The sequence below is a fragment of the Gouania willdenowi genome, chromosome 22, assembly GCF_900634775.1.
Source record: "Gouania willdenowi chromosome 22, fGouWil2.1, whole genome shotgun sequence".
Lineage (NCBI taxonomy): Eukaryota > Metazoa > Chordata > Actinopteri > Blenniiformes > Gobiesocidae > Gouania > Gouania willdenowi.
Window position 1 is genome coordinate 23,155,995 of NC_041065.1, and position 25,289 is coordinate 23,181,283.

A 25,289-nucleotide genomic window follows, 5' to 3' on the forward strand; every position below is an offset into this window, starting at 1 on the left:
TTCCTGTAAACATTTTGAATGTGCTTTTGTTTTGAAATTAATCGGAAGTGAGTGCGTTGTGCTGTGGTCTACTTGATGTACTAGCGTGTCTGTAGCTGTGAGGCTAGGTCGGTCGGTTGTTGGGTAGCTTGGTCCTGGAGGAGGGGAAGCAGGCTGGCACTCGGTTGTTTCCCAGAAAGCAGCCCGGGGTTTTCCGTCGTTGTCACCGAGCCCCGCACTGCCTTATCGGCCATTGCAGCGGACCGAAAGTACGGTTTGAATGTGTCGGTGTGAAATGCTGTCACGGAGCTAACAGTGACGCTGTGTATATATATGTGTATATATATATATATATGTGTGTGTGTGTGTCTGTCTGTCAGCCATGTTACTGTATATCAATCAATGATGCAGCTAGCTTCGGGTGCTGTGTTTATTTTTAGTTGCTAACCTGCACTGACTGCAGTGCAACCACTTTGAGATGTGCGTGTCCAGAATGGAGATGTTTCAGTGTGGATGCTGATGTTGTCAAATATGAAGATGTTTGTTGTTTATTTGGTGTTTCAAAGCCAGCCTGTTGGGTTGATCGTGATTTAGCTAACCAAGTAGCCGTCTGCTTGTTTTGAGCTAAAGGGACTAAATGAGTCTGGATTTGACTCAAAATCAAGGCTAGGCCTCAGTCAATAATAAACAGCATTATTAATTATTTTGCATGTTAACACAGCTATGTTTATGGTTTGCTAACTGGTGACCTAATGAAGGAATGGAAAATTGGTATCACTCTTGTGGCTATTATTGTGAATGCTGCAAATATTGGCAGATTTGCATTAATTTTATTTTGAACTTTTTTCTGGCAATATTAACCTACATTTACTTAACATCAGATTAAGCTTTAAATTACAATAACATCGCTTTGTATTTAGGGCTGATAGATATATTGTTGTGGGTTAGGTAATGTGTAGCTATAACATTTTTTTTTAATTACTTTTCAGCTTTTTCATATAATGTAATACTTAGAAAAAGTTTGGTCATTGTGCTTTTTTTTTTTTTTTTTAATTATTAATTTGTTTATTAGGTGATATAGTTAACAATATAACAACATTCCAATGAACTGTTTTCCATTATACACCTAACACAATATTTTTTTTAAAAAAAACAAAACAAAACACATCACTCATTACAACAAATTATTATTTTGTGTATCATAATCAGTCAGCTATTTATACACACCACAGAGACATTCACACACACTTTTTTTTTATTTATTTTTTTTATTTTTTTTTTTACATGTATCAACTGTTATACCTATATAACCATACATACTAAATAAAATAAAAATAAATAACATTAAATTAAATAATAAATATTAAATAAAACCTTACATCAAATTGTTTTTTTTTTTTTGCCTTTGGCTGAGAAAATTATTTTCTCTAGTTTAATAAATGACAAAACATAAGTCATTGTGCTTTTATTTATTGATTTATTTTTTTTTTTTTTTGTATATCCCTAGTTTTTCAGCTGCACTGTTTGAAAATCACACACTATGAGGGATAAAACTGTTTATTTGTAATTTTACCCTCCTTGGGGCATGCTTTTATGGTCATTTTTTCTCGCTGATATCATCAGGACTGAATCGTCCTCTGTCTGCCTCAGATTTATTGTGTCTCTAGTGTAGTCTGACTCAAAATCCTCCCTCCAATCTGTCATAGGTATATAATGGAGTAATTGTGTCGAGCTGAACAAATGGTGTATGCTGATGCACAAAATTGTCAAAAAACAACAAAAACCCCACAATCTGACAATTTTTATTTATTTATTTGTTGGTAATGCACATTGCATTAAACTTTTTCACTTCTGATGCAATACCGATATTGTGTATTGGCTGATATTGATTTGTTATATAATGATATCAGCACGGATCATCCATACATTTATGACTTATTTTGTAGTGTGGAATGTTACAAAAGGCTTTATCAAGTGATATTACTTCAACTGAGAACAATTGTCAGCAGCAGTTGGTGATAAAAACTGTCCCATAAGAATATTCCACAATTGAATGAAATAAATAAAAAGTAAATTAAAATACCCTTATAAATAACCTCAATAAATCCATTTGAAAAACAAAAAAGTGCAAAAGTAACAACTATTTTTTTAACTTAAACATAAATCATATTCTACAATTGAATAGAATTCATAAATAAATTAAATAGAAGACGCTGAAAAATAATTGTGATAAGTCCAATAATGCTTTTATCAAATATTTTAGATGCAATTCAATATAATTCGATTATACTTAATTTGTTGTGGTTGCTGATATTGGACAGATGTTTGATATTCACAAATCGAGGCAGCCTTAGTGGTAACAACAGCGCACTAAGCCTAAATAGATATCTTCAACATATCAGTAAAATATTACTATTTTCCTCTTTCCACAACTTCAGCAAAAATATGAAGGTAATAGAAAACGTGTGTTGTAAGCAGTGATAATAAAAAGGACAGTCAAAGTTATCTTTTCTAGTCTTAAAGTGACTTGGGTGTAATTTTTTGATTCTGTAATAATACCGGATGGCCCAATGGTGTAGCCTCATCGAAAAAAAGGTTCTTGGGTTTACTTAAGGTTCTGCAAATTTATTCTGATAAAATGTGTGTTAGTTGTACATTAATGCACTTCAATAGAAACATTAACTCTAGAGTCCATTAGCACACACCCTTTGGACTAATGGAAGGAAACCCAAGTAACCAGAAAACAACAACGTCAGTTTTTGCCGCTGACTCGGTGCTTTATGACTGACCTGTACATTCCTGCTTGCAGATGGACCAGCAGGATCAGTCCTATATGTTTGCAAGTTTGACGCGGCCTCACTCGGAGCAGCTGCTGCAGGGTCTCCAGCTCCTGCGGCAGGATCATGAACTATGTGACATTGTCCTACGAGTAGGTGATGCCAAGATCCACGCTCATAAAGTAGTGCTGGCCAGCATCAGCCCCTACTTTAAAGCCATGTTCACGGGCAACCTCTCAGAGAAGGAGACGTCAGAGGTGGAATTTCAGTGCATTGAAGAAACAGCCTTGCAGGTTTGCTTAGAGAGAACAGATGCTTAATTTCTGAGTAACTGCCTTAGTGTTGTCTGAATAAAACTGTTGCTCTTTTGTTTCCAGGCCATCGTCGAGTATGCCTACACTGGTACGGTGTTCATTTCGCAGGAAACTGTGGAATCTCTGCTGCCAGCTGCCAACTTACTCCAAGTCAAGCTAGTTCTTAAAGAGTGTTGCTCTTTCTTAGAAAGCCAGCTGGATGCTGGGAACTGTATAGGCATCTCGCGTTTCGCAGAGACTTACGGCTGTCATGACCTGTGCCTGGCTGCAACAAAGTTCATCTGTGAGAACTTTGAGGAGGTGTGTCAGACGGAGGAGTTTTTTGAGCTAACGAGAGCCGAACTGGATGAAATAGTTTCCAACGATTGCCTTAAGGTTGTCACAGAAGAGACTGTGTTTTATGCACTGGAGTCGTGGATCAAATACGACGTAACGGAACGACAGCAGCATCTCGCTCAGCTGCTACACTGTGTTCGCCTTCCACTTCTCAGCGTGAAATTCCTCACTCGTCTCTATGAAGCCAATCACCTCATACGGGACGACCATGCCTGCAAGCACTTGCTCAACGATGCCCTCAAGTATCACTTCATGCCTGAACACCGGTTGTCCTATCAGACTGTGTTGTCGGCCCGGCCCAGGTGCGCCCCAAAGGTGCTGCTCGCAGTCGGAGGCAAGGCCGGACTTTTTGCCACTTTGGAAAGGTAACGCTAATGTTCTATCTAAAGGTAGGGCTGCACGATTATGGCCAAAATGATAATCACCATTATTTGGATCGCAATATTGTAATCACAATTATTAATCATGATTATTCATCCTGTTTGGGAAAACATATTTATTTAACTACTTTTTAACAAATTACGTGAACAGTTTAGAGTGCAAAAGAAAAGCTTTAAACAAGATTGATCATAAATATTATAAAATGTACTCAAGAATTTAAAATGTACTATGGACCAACTATATAAATACACTGTTACAGACTCCTTGAAAACAATTATAGCATATAAAGAAAAGTTAAGAACATTAGGCTTAAGCCTACAGGTTATGGGCAGAAACCACCACCCTGTCATCATTTTTTGTCTGGAGTGTCCGCTGGATTAATTCATTAATACTAACTAATTAGGTACTTATGTCCATCAACTTTCAGGGGCGTGTCAACACGAGCACCCGCCCTCCCCACCTCAGAAAACCCCCTAAAACTCTCCACTCTTCTCGACTCCCACTGAAGTGTCGTTCGCTTGTTGTTAATGTAGCTTAATGAAGCCTTAATCATGTGTTTGTGCCCTGTTGGTTGGCTGACTACTTGGGTTGAGAAAGTACATAAAAAATAGAAATGTAGTAGAGCCGGATTTTAAATGTAAAAATTGCTGACGATCAGGTAAATTTATTCATTGAGGTCAAAATCGTAATCACAATTAAAAATTGGATGAATTGTGTAGCCTTAATCTAAACCTACGTTCACACTGCAAGCCTTAATGCTCAGTCCAGATTTTTTTTTGTTGCTCGGATCTGATTTTTTTTATTTGGCAGTTCACATTACCATTTAAACTGTGACCTGTATCAGATTCCGTTGTGAACAGTTTGCAGCTCCGAACTGACGCACATGCGTATTTTTGCGTTTGCCTCAAAAGTTTCTGTGCAGTGGGAGGCGTGCACGGTGTCGGGGCGGCGGGATTTGGTCTCGTATGTACGGTTGTTGGTCGGTCACACACTAGTGTGGGGCGTTGCTGCGGCGGTCTTGCTTTCCTGGGGAATGCAGTCCCGATGGATGGCGGCTGGAGGCGGCCTCTCTCCGGGGAGAGGGTCTTGCCTTGTAGCTCGCCCTCGACAGTTCCTGGTGCCGGTCAGTGTGCATTGAGAAGCCAATTTTTTCCAACTAGGAAAGAAAATCAGGGATAATGTGTTATTTAAATTTAAAATACTGCTAAACTATTTTTAAAATCCCTAACCTCTTAAAAATCATTTATATGATATTCACATTTATAATATGTTAAAATGTGTTAACTTTTGAAAAAGCAGATTAATAAAGTTGAATTGATTTTTTTTGTGATTTGGCAAAAAAAAAAGTAGTTTACTGTATATCTCACTAACAGCAAACAACCTCCTCACATCCTGCAGGTAGATTAATATTTAGAAATATATATATTAATTATTTATTCAAAGAGTTGTGTGAAATTATCACACATTTGGAATAAAATCTGTTTAGGTCGGTATAGATTTGCCCACTGATATGTGATGTTGTTTTAGACGAATTGTTAAAAAATTAGGGTTGCAGCTATCGATTCTTTTTGGAATTGATTAATCTAGCATTTTAATGAAAATGATGTGGCTGTAAAACGATCAAGCATTTGGCTTTTATTTAAAAAAAAAAATATGTTTTTGGCTCCAAAACTAAGCCCATTTTTTGCAATTTAACCATTTAGTGTTTATAACTGCCAGTGCAAACAATTAGATAACAATACAGTTAAGTCAACTTAATGTAAAACATGTAAAGCTATGAATACAAACTTTACCTTAAATAGTTAAGGCCATTTGGCCTTAGTTTTGTCTTAATACAATATATTACAAAAAAGGATTGCACCTTCTGCAAATTACCCACCTGAGAACAAAGAATGAATATAAAATAAAATATCAAGCCAAACAGGTACACAATGTATACAATTTGTAAGAAATAAATGTAAATAAAACAATTTTAAATAAGAATCACACCTTTTCAGCTGTAATCTCAATTTTTGTGCATTTCTGTTGTCGTTTTTTGTATAAATATTGTTTAGTTTCTTTGTTTTATTTTACTTTATTTTAGTATATTTTTATTATAGATGCCTTATGTGAGGTGTGGATTTGTTTTGAGGTGTGTGTGCGTGCGTCGTGGAAGTCCTGTTATGATAGGCAAAATCCATCTACACTGGACTATGTTCTCCGCGTTGTGAAGCGTAAAATGGTCGCACACTTTAGACATTTTCTGTCTTTTTCGCACTCCACCGGTGTTCACGTCGTCCGCCAGAGAGAAAATGATGCACGTTGATTAATTCAGTCCAGGTAAAACCAGAGACCGCGTACAAAGCGGCCGTGATACGGACTTTGGTGACGTCACGTGAATTAAACAACGCTTTGAGGCAGAGAATTTGCTTCGAATAATTTTTGTAATCGAGTAATTCGAGGAATTGTTTCAGGCCCCCCAAAAATAATAATCACTTCTTCATAAGTTAGGGTGAGAGTTCTCTTATTTTTGGTTTATTTAGAATGATTTTATCGGAATTGATTTGATAAATTTTTATCCAAAATAATAATGTGTACAGTGAGTGAAATAAATCCCTGATACTGGACAGTACAGGTGAGCTTTACTAGATTCCTGTTGTTTATTATAATGGAATCATCAATAAATTAAGTCCAACCAACACTTCAGTTTAAATTAACAGGATGTTAACTCTACTGCTCTAATTTTTAATAATCAATATGTTTTTAATAAAATCCATATTGGGTTTACCTGAATCTTCTGCTTGTTTTTATACATTAAAATAAAACTATTAATATAAACAATGATGTGTTCAGGTTAAATTAGCAGTGGTTGAACCTTTTCACATGATGATTATCATTACCATGCGGGCAGACCTGCTAATAGTGTATCATGTTTTCCTTTTTATTCATTTTTTTTATACAATGTCAAATAATCCTTTTATTTTGAAGGTGAACCCAGAGGCTTGGAGAAAAGCGTTTTGAGAGGTCCAGCTCTTATAATTTTCAGCTTCTCTTTGAAGATAGCCAATGTTTGAGCTTTTTGAAGATACTTTTTTTCTTCTTGGAGGTGAGGTCTCTGAGCTTTTCCTCCAGGTGTTCCATCTTCACCTGATTTCGTAGCTGACTCTGCTGACTCTCCTCCAAAGAGAGGAGGAGCTCCTCCTGGGCACGTTTTTGTTTCTCACAGCATTCCTGGACATGACGCTCCTCCTGCTCCAGTTCCTTCTGCCTCAGCTCCAGCTGCTGCTTTACCTGCTTTTCATCTTCCAAGTGTTCCTCATATTCCTGCATTAGGAGGCGGACGTTCTCCTCCAAATCTTTCAGTTGCTCGTTCTCCTGCAGAAGCTCCAGCTCCCGTTGCAGCTGCTTCTCCTCCTCCTGCTTTTGATGGTTTTCCTGCAGTTGAAGGGAAATCTCGTCCTTTTGGACTTTTTCCTGCTGCAGCTGCTTTTCCTTCCTTTTTACTTCCTGTTCGACTTCCTGCTGCTTTTGTTGTTGGTGCTTCAGCTGCTCCAGGTGCTCCACATGCATATGCTTCACTTGCTGCAGGTGATGTTTTTCTTCCTTACGGTTTCTCTCATCTTCCTCCAGTGAGAGGGAGACCTCCTGCAGTAGGACTTTTTCCTGCTGCAGATGTTGCTCTTGCTTTTCCAGTTTACTTTGGGCTTCCGTCAACTGCTGGTTATGCTTCAGCTTCACCTCCAGCTGCTGCTGCTGCTCCTCCTCCATCAGACACTTATGTTTTTTTTCCAGCACAAGGTTAATCTCCAGCAGTGTGATTCTCTCCTGGTTCAGCTTCTCTTGCTTCATGGTCAGCCTCTTTTGGGTTTCCAGCTGCTTCTGTTTAATCATTGATATATTCTTAAACTGCTTCTTCTGCCACTGCTCCCTCTGATCCAACCTATTCTCCAACTGCTGTTGTGTCGTCTTCTCTATCTGCCAATTAGATGTCTGAGCTTTCTCACGGAAGAAGTTCTTCATGTGGCCAAATACTGGTTTAGAGTCTTGCTTTTTTTCTCAGACTCCACAATGAACTGGTTCTACCAAAGAAGATGAAAGGCGCCATAGAAGCCATGTGATGATGTCATCCAGGAGGCTCAGCCCCAATGGAACTCTCCTATGTAGTTTTCACTTTTACCCCGCGTAGACCCCCTTCCTGGTGTCGGGGGGGGTCACTGCTCCTCTTCCCGTCTGCCCCCCTGCCTCATCTGAGGGGGGGTCTGCCAAAGGTTTGGGTCCGGGGTAGCGAGGTCATGGGCTCGGGGGTTCAGGTTTGGCGTTCAGTGTGTGGCCTGCTGGGAGCTGGAGAATGAATGAGCAGTTGCAGAGGAGGACAAGGAAAAAGAAAAAGAGCCATAATTTTTATTTTGGTATTTTGCAATGCAGATGTGCTTTTAAACACTCCCCATTTATGGTATGATAAGGTTTTTCAGGAAACTTTTATCTCCTGACATGTTTCACTGTCAACTGCCAGTCTTTGTGAGAGGACTTCTGCTGATCTCTTTTGAAGTTTCACTTGACTTCCATGTAATAGTTCCAGCGAGAAAAAAATCCTGAAAAAACTTGTCTGAATAAACGAAACCTCAACTTAACATACTCTTCAAAAAGAAGTCACTACAGTTATGGTATGAACCTTCAAGCTTTGACCCGAACCCTACTGGCATTCAGATATTTAAATCCTAGCCCTACCCGAACCTGACAGATAAAACCAAATTTTTTTCTTCATACAAATGACATATTTTGGTTAGTTTTAGTGGTAAGCCCATTTTTATTAACAAACAACTGTTAATGTCAACAGAACAGTTCCGCGCACGGGGTAACGAGCGTGCGTCAAACACGATGAGGTGCAGTGCGCGGCGCGTAAGAGACCCAGTGGATCTATTTACATTATTTATCCATGTATCAAAGCTAAGGATAATCCATGTTCTTGTGCAGAAAAGGGATCGATTCAACAGTGGATACTTGGATTTAGGAGCACATATGAAAGTATCCTGGGTCGGATTTGAAAAAACTGCAAATGTGATGTTCAGGCTGTCTAAAAACATTTTGGATACAGGTCACATATTGGCAAAAAGATCATATTTGGGTGGCATTTGCCTGCAGTGTCAACGTAGCCTAAATATCATCAACTTTCCAAAGCAGCTTTTTAATGTGCTTGTGGTTTTAAGTCAACGTGACTCAGTTCTGTTTGTGTTATTTCTTTTTTTTTCAGCATGGAAATGTATTTCCCTCAGACAGACTCTTGGATAGGACTTGCTCCTCTCAGCGTACCTCGATATGAATTTGGTGTGGCCGTGCTGGACCACAAGGTCTACGTGGTGGGAGGCATCGCCACACACATGAGACAAGGCATCAGCTACCGCCGACACGAGAGCACAGTGGAGAGCTGGGACCCCGAGAGCAACACGTGGTCCACCGTGGAGCGAATGGCTGAGTGTCGCAGCACACTGGGGGTGGTGGTCCTTGCTGGGGAGCTGTACGCACTTGGAGGCTACGATGGCCAATATTACCTTCAGTCTGTGGAGAAATACGTCCCTAAGCTGAAGGAGTGGCAACCCGTGGTACCCATGACAAAGTCCCGCAGCTGCTTTGCCACGGCTGTGCTGGATGGCATGGTGTATGCTATCGGAGGCTACGGCCCTGCACACATGGACAGGTAATAAACCAAACCTTTGTTTTAAACACATATTTAACAGTGTGAATCTGTTGAGAAGTTATGTATTACAAGGCATATAGCACATGTGTCAAACTCGAGGCCCGGGGTCCAAATACGTCTCTTTAAAGCTCCCAATTCGGCCCATGGAAAAAAGTAAAAATGACAGCGAAAACATGACTCATTGTGTAAATCACCAACTAATTCAGTTGTAGATATCTCCAAATACACAAATTCAATGAAACTGCACATTTTTTCCCAGGGCTCAGATATTTCCCATGCTTATATCACATGATAGCAGTCATTTTTAATCTCAAATTGTTGTAGGTACTAAGTACTTATTTCCCTTAAATTATTCTCACTAATTTCCCCAAGTTAAATAACAATTGGTCACAAAATCAAGGAAATTTCAGATCCTACATTAACCAATAACTGTCACTTATGGCTTAGATATTGTCGGTGCCTTACATATTTTAAATACTGTTATACGAAGTGCAAACTAGGGCTAAAGAATGACAAAATTGCACGTTTTACTGCCTATAATCTGTGGCCCACTTAAGATTGAACTGGTCTGTATTTGGTCCCTGACTCAAAATGAGTGTGATTCAGGCATTAAAGTGGACATATTATGAAAAATTTACTTTTGCTGTTTTTTTAATCAGGTAACTTGTGTCCACCAGCACACAAAATATAAAATAAAACCATCCAGTCATTTGTTTGTGGTCTGTGTAAGTCTTATGACACAGAGAAAATTGCTCCGTTTCAAATTTTCTACATTTGTGACATCACAAATAAAATCAGGAATCAGTGTTGCCCGATCAGATTGACAATTTCCAGCCCAATCACATCTTAGAACCTGCCCATTCCAATAAAAACAGCCCAAACACGAACCACGAATCTGGCAACACTGTTTGTGTCACAATGCAACGCAGCGGTCGGACAAAATAGTGGACTATCACCTTGAATGGATTATTCCTGTAATCTCTACATGAGATGATGACAAGAAAGCAACATAGCAGCACCAGTGAGTGTTTGAAGCAGCTGAAACAGCTGCTTTTGCTGTTGCAGCTGCTTTTGTGGCACGGCGTATACACATCATGAAACAGCGTTGTTCTGACTCACAATCACCATAGCCGCTTAATTCTATCCATCTGTTTTACTGTAATGTGCAGTTTTTTGGCTGAAAACAATGAGTGTGTGAATAGCAAAAGAAAATTGCTAGTTATCAACTGTTGTGTGGAGTCCGCATCTATAGACACGCCTATTCAGCCCGGTTTTAGATAGGGTCAGAAAGTGATTTTTCAGAGGGCTAAAACTCCAGAAAACAGGTGGGTTAGGGAAAATAAACCTCAACTACTATGTTGTTAGGGTTTTGAAACAAATGGAAATGGGTGAAAAATAGCATAATATGTCCCCTTTAAGCAAGAAATGAAATGTATTCATCGGACCACCTGAAAGCAATTGACAAACGTTCCTTTTTGTTTTCTTCACATAGTTGTAAAGGTAATGTTTGTGTCAGTGAGCTTGCTGGACCCACAGTTGGTTGAAGGATGATGTGTGTTGCTGTGAAAGTTACCAGGTGTCTGTAAATGAGTGCGAGAGACAAGCCTCTGCTGCTCTGCCTGTGAATCCACTGAGAGAAAGTCTCATCCCAGTTGCTTGTTTCCTTGACACCAGAAACCCCTGAGGAGAATGTGTTTGAACAAAGAATCTGTGGAGACTTTCTCTGTCCTTCCCTAATGGTTTACATGTCCTTGCTCACTGGTTATCAGGGACTGTTTATCAGTGTTCTAGCCTCTATTTAAAGATTACATCAACCCAAGACAAAACATTGTACATTTGAACTGGTTTACTTCAACTATGTCAACAGCATGAACCGATGTTATTTTAGAAATTAGCTTTGATTATGTTTATAATATTTTGAAGAACCAAACGGAAAGCTAGATCATATATACAGTATAAACAATGGATCAGCGTTTTGCTGCCTGTCATTTGTTAACGAGAAGAAATTTGGAACTGACACCGACAAGATATTGTTTGGACTTCAGTTGGATAAATAAATAAAGCCTGGACTTAAGTTTTAAACTACTTTAAAAAAACTTAAAGCTGCTATCCATGGTATTTTATTAGATATAATTATTGATCTATGAGCCCTACACCATGATTCTAACATCATTTACTCCAAAAAGTAAGATAAGAATGTCGTGAAAACACTTCTATGCATCTGTTTACGGGACTCCACATCCCACAATGCAATGCGCGAAGCTTCTTGAACAATTTTAATAAGCGAGTGTTTACAATGGTACGGTGGCCCTAAAAGCACTCGACACAACATAAAATGAAGAACCTCACAACACAAAATGACACAGAGTGACGAACGCCACAACGCAACACAAAACAAAAGCGCATACAAATACAAACCCCACAACTCAAAAATAACTCTTCTTCTTCGTGGATTTTTACTTCCGTTGTTGGTGTTTACCAGGCTGCGCTTGTGTTGTGTTCTGGTGTTTATTTGTATGCACTTTCATTTTGCGTTGTGCTGTGAGCTTTTAAGGCCACCGCACAATGGAGATCACAACAAACTTTCGATCAGCCGTTTCCCGACTTTTCCTTTTTGGAGTAAATGATGTTGAATTCATTAATCTATGACTATAAGTTTATCTAATAACAAATACTTGTGGGTAGCAGCTAAAGCTGTGCCATTAATCGAAATTCGATTACGATTATTACACTCAACGATTACAAAAATAACATAATCAAGAACAAACCATTGAAAGCCAACATGAGGAAAGTTGTTAGTGGTCTTGAAACATGGCAGGAGAAATGCAGCAAAAAGGCTTTCTAAACAAGTAAGTAAAGTCAAATTCTCTTATATGGGAACACTTTGGTTGCAAACGTGAGCATACTTGATTTAAGTATATGTTAAAAAAAAATATATTTTACATTGTTTTGTACAAAAAATAAATAACTCTTTGGTTGACAAATAATCGTTTGAATAGGCGTGGTTTCCATTATGACTAAAATAATCATGATTACTATTTTTCCTAAAATCCAGCAGCCCTAGTAGCAGCTTTAATTTAAACTATGAATTGTAATAAAGAATTTCCTAATAGTCTTTTATAAAATGACATTTAAGAATAAATGGCAACCAAATAAAATTGTGTAGTGTTGCTGACCCCTGATGGAAGTTTTTGAAAAGTCAATAGAATCTTCAACAAAAACCTTTATGCGTTTAGTTTATTGTGCTGCTTTTTTTTTTTTTTTCTCCTTCTAAACAGCGTGGAGCGTTACGACCTCAGCAAGGATGCCTGGGAAATGGTAGCCCCCATGGCAGACAAGAGAATCAACTTTGGAGTCGGTGTCATGCTAGGCTTTATATTTGTGGTGGGCGGACACAATGGAGTGTCTCATTTGTCCAGCATCGAGAGGTATGACCCACATCAGAACCAGTGGACAGCTTGCCGGCCAATGAATGAACCCCGCACTGGTGCGTTTGCCAATATTTCACTCATTTTGGACAGTTTGAACATCTGATTATTTTATAAAATGATGACTTTGAGCTAACTGTTTTTTTTTTTTTGTTGTTCTTTGACTGGGACGTCCTCCTCCTCCTTCCTCCAGGTGTGGGCTCTGCCATTGTGGACAACTACCTCTACGTTGTAGGAGGTCACTCTGGATCATCCTACCTGAACACGGTGCAGCGCTATGATCCCATCTCAGACAATTGGTTGGACTCTAGCGGTATGATGTATTGCCGTTGTAACTTTGGTCTGACTGCTCTTTGACCTATGGCCCAGCCAGCTAGGAACCATTGAAAGAGCTTATACAAATACGTTTCTTAGTCTCCTCCACCCTACCATCATTCTCCTGGTGCATAGCTGCACACCAACATGAGGCGAATTTACTGGGTGGATGGATGGATGTGCTGGGTGGGTTGGTTGGTTGGTGAAGGGCGGGACACCACCCGTCATGGCTGCAGGAAAGAGGAGGTGGAGCTCTGAGGTTGGTCAGATGACGGAGGAAGCTGTACGACAGGACAGCACACTGCGAAGAATGGCTTTTACAGCTGCCGGACCACAAAGAGGACCTAGAGCCATGTCCCAGAGGATCATGGGAAAAAAATCTGCTCATTCATGTTTCAAAGTCACGTCTGTAGACATGTTTTTTTTTTTTTCTTTTTCTTTTCGTTAACAATTTTAATTTTCTTTCGCTGCAGTCCGATCTGTGTGTTTTAAGTTTTGTAGAACACAACAGATCGCTTGTGTATTTGTACAACTATGTGGCTGTGTCGTGTGTGTGTGTGTGTGTGTGTGTATGTGCATGTCAGATGGGATTGTTTCATTTTGTTACGTGTGTCCATGTTAAACTGATGCTCGCGCTCAGCAAAGCAGCACTTGCATCCAAATCAGTGCTTCTCTCACACACACACAAAAAGAGAAACAATGGAATCTCTATCTTCTCGAAAAGGGCTGCCTTTCTCTCTTCTGTAAATAATACTCCAAATGAAATATATAAATATGAATATATCCTCTAGTGCATTGCCTGTAAATGTTTTTCTGCACTGGGTCAGATGTGTGTACATGTTTATGTTTGGGATGACAGGAGAGTTGGAGCGATTATCCTTACTTTCTGCTTCATAGAGCTGAAAAAAGGAAAGGAGGGGAAATAACATCTACATGCTCCGATGGTTTTTGTCGTTCCAAGGTCAAGCCTTGCATTTGCTTGATAATGTTTCATAATTACATGCGCTTTATTTTTCACCCATTGGTCTGAAACCAAGAATAACTGGTGCTATACTTAGAATTCAGGACTAGTTTGTTTAGACTCCGCTTTGTCATCGTGATTGTCGTCAGTCATAGTTTTTATTTAAATGCAGATCAATTAGTTCCCCCTTACTGTGCAATAAAATGAAGTTCTGCTGAAGGAGGAGGCCTTCTACACTCACATTTTTGACATCTTGACATTTAGCACTATATATATGTTTCGTCAACGATTTCCTTCTATTGAAGCCATATTCTTGTGAACGTTTTCCATCATGTTGCAGAATGTGAGAACACTTTGACAACATCTGCAGTCGCTATGTCACACTTTAGTCTGACACCTGATTTCTGTTCCGTTCACAGCCTTGTGTGTAGCGTCAAAATAGTCTATTAAAAGCATCAGTGCTCCTGGTATCTGAGGATTTAATGCAGTTAGGAGCACATGTGACTTGAGGGGAGAAAGCTCATATGAGAAAGTCCATGCAGGTTATTCTGCATAGATAAATCTGAGGTTTTGGTTTCCTTTGTTTACCCATGCATTTTCCCTCATCCTCTCAGCATTGAGCGTGCATTCCACACTTCCTTGTTGTCATATTGAGATAAATAATGCACCATCAAGCACTGTGCCAGCTAACTTAGGCCAGGTCGCCAGTTTAACTGATTTGTTATCCTAACGGAGAAATCCAGTTCTCTTTTTGGTGCTCCCCTGTATGGGTTAGGGTGTCACTGCAGCAATAGGAGGAGGAAGTCTGGGCTCTAGTTGAGTTTTTTTGTGTAGCACAAAAGTGTGATTTTAACGCTTACCACCTAATGTAACATGTACACGAGCTAATGGCATTTAAAGAATGCAATAAGACTTTTTTTTTTTTTCAGTTTTCTCTACTTTTGTGTCTTTACAACAAGCCAAGGCATCTCTCTCTTAATGCTGTAACAGAAGCTCATGTGCTTAGTGGGTAATATGGACGTCTAATGAAACATTAAACACGTTAGCATCGACTTTTCTTCATCTGTCTGACAACAATGTTTAGTTTTTTTCCATACATGCTGGTTCACTGTTGTTTGAAAGCTAATTAAAAGGGAATTTTTATAACAATGTTTATCATTCTGTCCTCTAGTGCAAATACTACGAAGAGTTTGTATACATGCGCTTTTGTTTTAATTCTAACTACTGTAATATTCTTGACATCTGCCTTGCGATTAGGCAAAGGTGCCACTGATGAGACTAAGTTTGATTTTTGGCTGTTTGAATTTCTGTAAATGTCATTTTTTTTCTTCTTTCTTTTTAATATTCAAATGACACAGATGACTATTTTTGTATTTATTTGTTTTGTTTACGCTGTGTAACCTAATCTGTGTCTTGTGTTGGATTGTTCATCACCACCTAATATTTACAGCACGAGTCATGCAGGCGTGATTATGTGTGGTTTCCATGATTAGTCTGACCTCACTGTCATAGAATCCATGTGATTTCTGAGGTGTACACTAACAACTTCTTAGTCATCTTTTTTTTTTTTTTTTTTTTGGAAAGATGCTTTTTAAAATCTGCAAACATGAATCTGCAAAACTCGAGTGTCTAATTTGAGTTTCTACGACTGCCTATCCAGTGTCATGTTTGGTCACCGATCTCACCAAAGTGCTTGTTCAAAGAAAGCAGACGATGACTGACCTGACACCGGATTTTGCAATGGACTGCTGCTCTGTTCTGTCTTTGTTTGGGGGAAAGGAACACTTTTTTTTTTTTTTTTTTTCCTGATGTCAACATTAGCCAAAAGCACCACTGTTGCTTCTTTTCCATTTCCCACTGTGTGTTTGAAGTGAGGTGGCAACCTTGACTTTTCTATCCTGTGGATTATTACTGGAACAAGACAGGATAGCATTAGCTGTTTAAGCAAACAAGTAGCGTTTCACATGTTACCATGTTTGATTGGAGGCATTTTACATTTCAGTCAAGTTTGTGTGGTGCAGTTGTGCCTGTTTTAAAATAAATGCTTGCCTTAAAAAGGTGCTTTCTGTCTATTTGCACTTCCTTTTTTTCCACATTCATTCAGAGAAAACAAGAAAATACACACATCTGTATATATATATATATTTTTTTTTGTAATAAAAAGTAGACAGTGTGAAAACAGCTGCTTCTAAATTCAACAAGTTTAAGACATATCAGGCAGCAAGTGTTCTTCAATCAGAGCCAGTTTGGCATAGGGTCACATTGGGATGCTTCACAATTAGGTTGAACTCGCTCTTATGCTGTACTACAAGTTGCTTGAGGAGCTACCACTGTGTGTACAAAGGAATTAATAGAAGAAACAAAAAAGATTATCTGGTTTATCTTGTAAATGACTGCAGAAACAAAAGGCAGACATGATGGAGCGAAGACATTTGGCTGGTGGAGGTAGATCACGCTTTTGGCAAAGCTCAGATATACGTTTGGTCTAGCCGTTCGCTTTGATAATACTTTGACACGTGTTTTAAAGTAAACATTGTCCTCTGATGAGAGTAAAACAGATGACATGTTTCAGGAGTAGCCAGTTGATGAGTTCAATCACAGAGCATGATGTGAGGATCCGCTGCCACATATTGCAGCAACAACTTCAACGGCTGTTTTGGCAACAACTAGGAGATCACACAGACTCCTGTACTACAAAGCTGGATAAGTGTATCCGATATCTCTCTGTTAGTGGGCTTCATCCAACCAAACATTTTTCGTCACAGAGCAGCCGTACTATGAAGCAGGTTATAAACACGTTCACTTAACCCAGGTGATTTCAGTCTGGCGACATGCGCATTCACGTAAAACAGGCGGAGATTTCAGCGTCAGACCAACCACAATAACGACAAAACAATATAGAGCAGGGGTGTCAAACTCATCTTAGTTCAAGGGCCAAAAACGGACCAGCTCGATTACAAGTGGGCCGCAGGTTTTAGGGGGGAAAACGGAACAATTTCAGCATTAATGTGCCCAAGTTTGCACTTCTAATTAAAAATACAGTATGGAAAGCATCAACAATATCTCCTTTAGTTTTTTTTTTGTTATTTTTTTTACCAATTTGGGGACATTGTTGTAATAATTTGAGGAAAATTGCTGGATTTTGGAAACATTTAGAGTTTTTTCAACAACAATTAACAGCTGAACTATTTTGTAATTTACACAATGTGTCATTTTTACTTTTTCCTGCGGGCCGAACCGGATGCTATGAAGGGCCCGATTTGGTCCCCGGCCCTTTAGTTTGACACTAATGGTATACAGCAACTTACGTTACAATTGAGGAATAATACTTTAAAAATATGAAGAATTAAAATTCTTAATTCAGACCAAAAACTACAGTTTCTGCAGAAAAAGTAGAAAGGAAGGAATGCAGGCAGAAAGCTGCTGAGACTGTTAATGCGTAAAAGTCTGAGATTATACAATATTAATCCATGGGATGATAAATGGACATGACAGTGATCTGTTCAGTGCCCGACACAGGCTTTATCATCTGATTGTAGATCAGTCCATCAGATATAAATCTATACTTTTCCTAAAGGATGTCATCTGTAATTGAAAAGATTGCATTAATATTCTTTCTTTCCATAAACGCAGCTGTCAGATCTGCACCAACCAAGATTTTCTAAGAATGGGCAAGTTCATTTTCCAAGAGAACTGATTGGTTAGGAGGCGGGGCTTTTGTCCTAGCCAGAAAAAACCTACTCCCGACCACGTTAGTCGCTCAGCGCCTCAGTTACCATGGCGATTTAGAATAAAATCCAGGAAGTTAGCGCGATAAGAGGAAATCCAGCATTGTAGTACAAGCCCATGATGTTATGATAGATCAGGTCACACACTTGGAGGCTGTGTAGCCAAATCCATTAAATTAAGGCTTTTTAGTGTCAAATGAATATTGAACACTTTAAGATCAGTTGGTGTTGTTTGCTAAACAACTGACTCATAAGAATGTTTTGGAAATCCAGAGTAATAACAAACATCAATAAAGTCAAAAATAATTCTCTTCTTTAAAAACATTTAAAGTGCAAAGCTATTGCTGTTTATGAATGAACTACACAGTACCAGTATACATCATATGCTAGTGTTTCTCAACCAGGGATTCGTGGACCGCTAGTAATCTGTGGTGTAATTGAAAGGGGTCCCTGAAAATAAAATGTCTTTGAAAAATATCCTATAGAAATAGGATTATTTCATTCAAACGTGACTGAGACCTTTAGCAACAATTACAGTATCACTTACACTGCCTAGTAATTGTGTGAGAGAAAAAAAATTGATTTGACGATACATCGCGATCTATCACTGTGCGACTATCATATGGATCCAAAACAATGTCCAAATCATTTTTTTTTTAAATCAAGTTCTTAACGAAAAAAAAAAAAAACATTTAATTGTGCTAACAAGGGCATAGCACGTAAACGCCCGGTCGCTATGTGTCAATGAACCACATAAAACCTTGTTAAACTACCTCAATCCTCAATGCATTTTTTTTTTCATATTTTCACTTTTATAAATGTGGTTACATTTTTTTTTTTTTTTTAAAGAATTTAAATACTTAACAGAATTAGAATCCATTGTAGAAGCAAAAGTTTAACCTAAAAATTTCAGTTTGATAAACATACCACTTGTTTTTGACATTGGTCCTTGAATTACAGTTCGTTACCATTTACTTGTTCTCGCAAGTTTAAAAACAACTGAATAAATTATATTGCATACCTTTCTGTACTAGTAATGGTGAAGTTTGTAATTATTGATATTGCGATATATGGCAATGTGTATTGTATTGTTTAGTATCGGTATATATCGTATTGTATCATCAGATTCATAGCAATGCACACCCCTACTACACAGGTATGGTTTTTTTTTGTTCTGAAAGTTACAACTGATAGTAAATAAATGCCATAATGCAATTTTAAAATGCAGTTTCTGCATATTTTTTTTTAAACAAATTGCAGGGGGTACAGGACCCCAAAAAGGTTGAGAACTACTGTCATATGTGATGTATCGTATACAATTTATTACGTACAACGCAGAACTATTATAGTCCAAAAACCTCTTGGATTCCAAGAAGCCACAATGTGGTTATAACCCCTAATTCAGCAAGTTTTCTGCATGCATTATCACTCAGTCTGACGAAGAAAATTCCTGAAGGCTGGAAGGAAATCATCTACTCCAATCCCTGCTTTCATCGTTTCCATCCACGACCAGGTGTGGGGTCACCTGTCGGGGGCTCGGACGTAGACCAGAGAGGAGAGCAAAAGGAGCTCAGGCGGCTTGTGCAGAAGGATGAGGTTATCAGTCCTCAGACCGTCGTAGTGCATCCAGCAGCCGTCGATCTGGAACGCTGCTGAGTAATGCTGCTCTTCCTTGTTAAATAGCGTGGCGCCCTCTAGTAAATACCTGGAAGAGAAACCATCATCATCTCAGACTGATTTATTTTATGTGCAACTACAAATGTGAGAACAGGACTCCAGGAAGACCAGTAACCACCTCATGGAAGCTAATGGGGATCATCTGAATAAAGAATATACAAGAGCTAGAGCTTCATGTCAGTTAAAAACCCAACGTACTGAAAATGTGCCACTGACTGCACACAGCTCACAGCACGGAAGCTATTTTTACAGCAGGCTGAGCTGAATTAAGCAGACTTCTTAAATCTCATGTCTTCCGGCTCAGCTGTGTTTCTAAAATTAGTTTTCTTTCTTTTCTGTGAGGATGAGCTAGTCCTCCTGCTTTAAGCTTTTAATGAAACCAAGAGTGGAAACGTGCATCACTTTTTCACACAATGGTGGAATGAAATGTTCACTTCCTGGGGCTTATTTAGGGGATTCATATAATAATAATAATAATAATAATAATAATAATAATATGGAATTACTTTGATTATTCTGATTTAATTAAAAGTCCTTAAATAAGTATACCATCAATGCCATTTCATTACATAATTCTATCATAACACTACTTAGCCATTCAAAATATTAGCCTACTACACAGTTACACTATTCTGTTAGTATTCATTTAATATTCCATGTCTGCGGTCTAACTATATACGGTTTATTAATCTTTTTTTTAATGAATTATTATTATTAACAATATTTAACTAAAGCTTAAGTAAAAGTATGTGGCCTGTGTTTCAATTGCAATATATGTATTTCAATAGGTAAAATAATTTGTCATACAGTGAAATTGTTTCATAGATTTAACATAGAATGATATTTTATCAATCAATATATTCAACCATTTGTACAAATAATATCCAGTCATTCTTTTTGTTCTAGTGTTCTGGTTCAGTTGGCTACTATGTCAACTGGTGACTGACTTGTATTATAAACACATAATTTATAAATATATAAATTCATATATTATTTAAATACATTAATGAAAGTTCAGCTATAGGAAAGAAAAATGATCTGAACCAATTCATACTTTTTCCTTATACATACAGCGCTAACATGCATCCATACACATAGCAGCACACGCCCACACATACACAGGAGAGAGGTTCACACTCTTTATATATTTACATAATACAGAAGAGATTAAAAAAAACCCTTACACCAGTCCTTTGCCCGTCCATTTATATATAACTAAATAATTAAATAACTAATTATATAACAAAAAAATACCCCACGACCCTGAACAGAAATAAGTGGGTCTGAAAATGAATGAATGAATGAATAACAAAAATAAAAAAACCGACTTATTTTTGGTCATAAGTGGCCATTGGAAACACATCAGTTAACTCAGGATTGGATAACTAGCATTGGCCAAAGTTTAGCATTAGCTAAATGCTAATGCAGAAAGAAAACGCACAAAAAAACGGACAGGGAACACATAACTAGGGTGTCCCGATCCAATATTGGTCCAATATTAGCCTGAAAACGAATAACGAATAACGGATTCAAATTTCAGGATTTTCCGATTATTATTTTTTTCCCAATTCATTTTTTATTTATTTTATTCAGTTGTAGAATACTGTAGATATTATGTTGAAGGTTCAAATGTATGTAACCAATTGGTTAATGATAAACGGGTCAGTTTTTCTCATACCTACTGTTGCTGACTATTGTTCTCTGCTTGAGTAACATCACTTCATAGAGCCTTTTCTAACATCCCACAATACAAAAAAGTAAAAAAAAAAAATTTTAATAAAAAAAAAAAAAAAAACAACGCAAAAAAAAAAAAGTATGCTGATATCGGAATCGGCCGATACGCAAGGCTGCAATATCGGTATCATATCGGAAATAAAAAAGTTGTATCAGGACATCCCTACATTTAACCCCAATATATGGTATTTTTTCCAGGATGGCTTGGACTTACTCATCATTACCAAAAGTGATGGTGCAGTCAGGCACCAGTTAAAATGAACACCAAATGAAACAGAACACTGTAAGCATCTTTAAACCAAAAGGTTGGCCAAAAGGGTTTTGTCTCCACTGTGTGGCTATGATGTGCTAGTGCTGGTGCTGGTGCTGGTGCTGGGGCGTGTCCATGCCTTACCTGTGCCTGCACAGAGCCAGATGGTATGGGACGTAGGACAGCTCCTCTGACTTCCACTGCTGCATGTTGAGGACAACAAAGGGTGGAGGGCTGTAAAAGAAAGCCCTCTGAGATAACTCCCTCAGGCCGTTACACCTGTCAGTAACAGACACAGGAAGATGAAGGAGGAGTTGGGGCGGGGAGGGGGGGGGGGGGGGCTACAGTGAGGCAGCGCATGGATAACAGCCTCACCCCAGTTCTGAGCAGTGGATGAGCTTAGAACAGAAGTACTCGTCCACGGCTGTCTGGATGGGGTCTCTTTGGGGGAGCTCGTGAGGAGGGCTGCAAAGCGTAAAGAATTAAATCAGTAAACCTGATGTTTTCAGTGTGAAACATTATTTGAAAACACAGATTTCAGACTTCAGGCCACATTTATCATCAACCGGTGAGCATTCAGCAAAGTGAGAACAAAAGGTGTAAAATGGTGCAACTTGAAGAGAAGAAAACACAGAAATGTTTTATCATTACAGGCCTTTGATTGTCTCACAGTATTATGAAAAAAAATCACTTTACAGTGGTTTTGCTACAGTGATAAACATCCCTTAAGCCTCATTCAGAGGGTCAAAGTGGAAAAAGTTCTGTTTCTTCCCTCCCTTACTATTCCATATTTTCTAAAAAGTCAGCTCTAAACGGGCGAGTTGGATTTTTCTCACGTTGTGACATCACATCGCTGAAACTCCTCCTCCTGACAATCCTGGCTCTTCCTACCCTATATAAGAATGTGAGCTCCTCCCTCTCAAACTATATAGAATATACATTATACTTTATTATCATATATATAACGCTACATAATACTATAGCTACATGTGTTCTCTGCATTAAACTCCTCCCTGACGAGCAGTGGGCAGCCACGGAGTAGTGCCCACGGAGCAGTTACAATCAGTTCCATTTTTAGTACCCGTTATACCGCCTCGTATCGCCTTTGACATGATCTGACATGTTTGTGACTGACCCAATGCAACACAGCGGTTGGACAAAACAGTGGATTATCACCTTGAATGAACTATTCCTGTAAACAGTAGTGGAGAGGAGGAGGAGAAAAAAAAAAAGTAAAACTAGATGTATATTTCACAAAGTGAAAGGACAGAAATACAGTTAAGATTGTGTGTTGTTTTATTTATTTTTTACCCCGCCTAGCGCCCGGTGTGAGCCGGAGATAGGCACCAGCAAACCTTCGCGACCCTGAAAAACAGGAACAGGCGGGTCTGAAAATGGATGGATGGATAAAAAATTTCAAATATCTATAACTTTTAGAGGACCGCATTTAAACTCCAGGCGACCACACTCAGGGTCCCAACCCCAAGGTTAAAAAATACCAATTTAGTGGCTCCTGAATAGATTTATTTCGATAGCTTTTATCTTTCCCGTCATCTCACGCCTGAGGTAGGACCAAGACTAACACTTTATTTGTTTATTTTCCACTCTCTCTCTCTCAAGTACCCCCTGTACCGCCATTGCGTATCCCTAGGGGTACACATACCCCCATATGAGAAACACTGATTTATGGTCATCTCTGGGACTCAGTTTGTCAATATTCTAAATCTATTTTCATGAATAGTTTTCACTCCTATCAAAACTCCATCCTGTCACAGCTGGTCTGTGCTGGGTTCACCTGATGCTGATGGTGGTCTTGATTAAATCCTGGAAGCGGGTTGGACAATTCCAGTTGGAGCACAGGCTCTCCTGCGTGGTGGACATCAAGTTCTCCAGGTTCTCCGTGAAGTTCTCATGCTCGTTGCCAAACAGGTCTATCTCCAGGGCTGCGTGGTGGACTTCGGATCGGTACTGTCTCTTAGACATCCTGTCCAGGATCCACAGCAACTTCACCTGGGTGTAATTGCAGGAGTCCATTAGGTGCAGGAATTTCTCCACAAAGTCCTTGCCCAGGAAGACCGCCAGCTCCCGGCAGAAGCACTGGTTGTCCCGAAGGATGACGTAGAGGATCATGAGGAAGCCATCGATGGTGCAGGTGTTCTTCAGGTGGATCCTAACGTACAGAGGAATGCATGACACGGCCTTCCGACCGGCTTTGATGGTGAGGCCGCCCCCCCAGGGGAGCACCGGTCTCCAGAAGGAGTGATCCTCCTCGTCGCTGTTGTTTATGGAGGCACGAATTTCCTCAAACAAAGTCCTAGAGCTGCAGAAACATGTGGATCAAGATTTACTATATTTTAACATTTGGTCCGGTTTAGTTTATCAACCTGCAAATGTGCAAATAAATGGATGCTGTTCAAATAATTTTCAGTGAAACCAGAGCCAAGCGATGGGCAAAGTCTGTTAAACTTTAAACCCACTATGCACAAAGAAAATTTTTATTTTTTTTATTCTAAATCAACTCAAAGAAAGTAACCTGATTTGGTTGTAACTCAAGGCAAGGAACATTTATTTGCATAGGGCATTTCCTACACAAGGCAATTCAATGTGCTTTACATGATTGAAAAAGTGCGACAGAAAACATTTAATGGTTTAAAATCAAAAAGATTAAAATCAGCAGTAAAAACATTAAAAAAAAACAACAAAAAAACATCAGATTAAATTACCATTAAAACTCAAGGGGCAAGAAGTGATCAAATAATATTGATGTTAGAGAGGGACACAGTCGAATGACCTCAGATTTAAAACCAACATACAACATTTAAAAAAATTAAATAAAGAATTAACCTGAAATCTGAGGTTAAATTAAAAAGAAAAACAAATGCATTTCCCCCCTTTCTTTCTTGTTGTCACTTTATTACTGGATAAACAACTACTACTGCCACAAGTGACAAAACATCACTTTGTTGCGTAAATAAATCCCCTTCAAAGTAAATCCACGGGGTATCTTATTTTGAAAATAGCAACTTCCGGTCACACCATATTTATAAAACAAAAAACAAAAAAACGAGCATTTTCTGTTTCTATCTTCTACCGTTTTATTTATTTATTTATTTTATACAATTGCATTTTAATTGCAATAAAAAATACACTCGATTCGTGTCTTTTAAACATTCCTCTTCGGAAAACGCAAAGACCAAAACAAACAGTGACAAGCTAACCCCCCCCCCCCCCCCCCCCCATGTTTACAATCCGTGCTTTACGTGACAGGACTGTGCAGGGAGAGCTCTGCACAGCACATCGACGTAATTAATCATCAGTAAATACATGCTGCACTTTGCACAATGATCACTTCTTAGTCAAAGAGTCGTTTTACCTTTCGAAATGCAGAGAGCTGATGTGTCTGTCTGAAGTTTGGAGCTCCTCAGTGTCGTTTAACACAAAGAATCGGCTCTCCATCTCTCGGCTTCATGTCGCACGCCGAACAGTCAGTCACACACTAAAATGTCGTTTCGGGATTTTCTCGTTGCTTCCACTGAACATCTGACACATGATACTAATGCTAACTAGTGACTCCGATTAAGCTAGGCCTGTGTAAACCGCCGCACAGGCGCTTTGTAGTGGTTTTGATGCAAGCAGCATGAGTACACTGCTGCCCTCTAGCGGCCTTCCGCGACTTTACAGCTCCGCCTTTTCCAGCGCGTGGTGATAAATTGAAGAATTTTATTGGTCGAGATA

At 38.9% G+C, this 25,289-nt stretch overlaps 2 protein-coding genes across 2 annotated transcripts; one reads left to right on the forward strand and one right to left on the reverse strand.

Annotated features, from left to right (window-relative positions):
* The first annotated feature begins 76 nt into the window (after positions 1-76).
* On the forward strand, positions 77-16,204 carry klhl28 (kelch like family member 28). Its single transcript, XM_028438207.1, has 6 exons — positions 77-248; positions 2,789-3,049; positions 3,134-3,771; positions 9,018-9,461; positions 12,740-12,948; positions 13,083-16,204. Exons 2-6 carry the CDS (start codon positions 2,789-2,791, stop codon positions 13,244-13,246), a joined length of 1,716 nt encoding a protein of 571 aa, XP_028294008.1. The 5' UTR covers positions 77-248; the 3' UTR covers positions 13,247-16,204.
* A 133-nt stretch (positions 16,205-16,337) lies between these two features.
* dorip1 (dopamine receptor interacting protein 1) lies at positions 16,338-25,198 on the reverse strand. Its single transcript, XM_028438245.1, has 5 exons — positions 24,928-25,198; positions 23,350-23,874; positions 21,930-22,019; positions 21,699-21,833; positions 16,338-19,598 (listed from the first exon to the last, which is right to left on the reverse strand). Exons 1-5 carry the CDS (start codon positions 25,008-25,010, stop codon positions 19,415-19,417), a joined length of 1,017 nt encoding a protein of 338 aa, XP_028294046.1. The 5' UTR covers positions 25,011-25,198; the 3' UTR covers positions 16,338-19,414.
* Between the last annotated feature and the right edge of the window lie 91 nt (positions 25,199-25,289).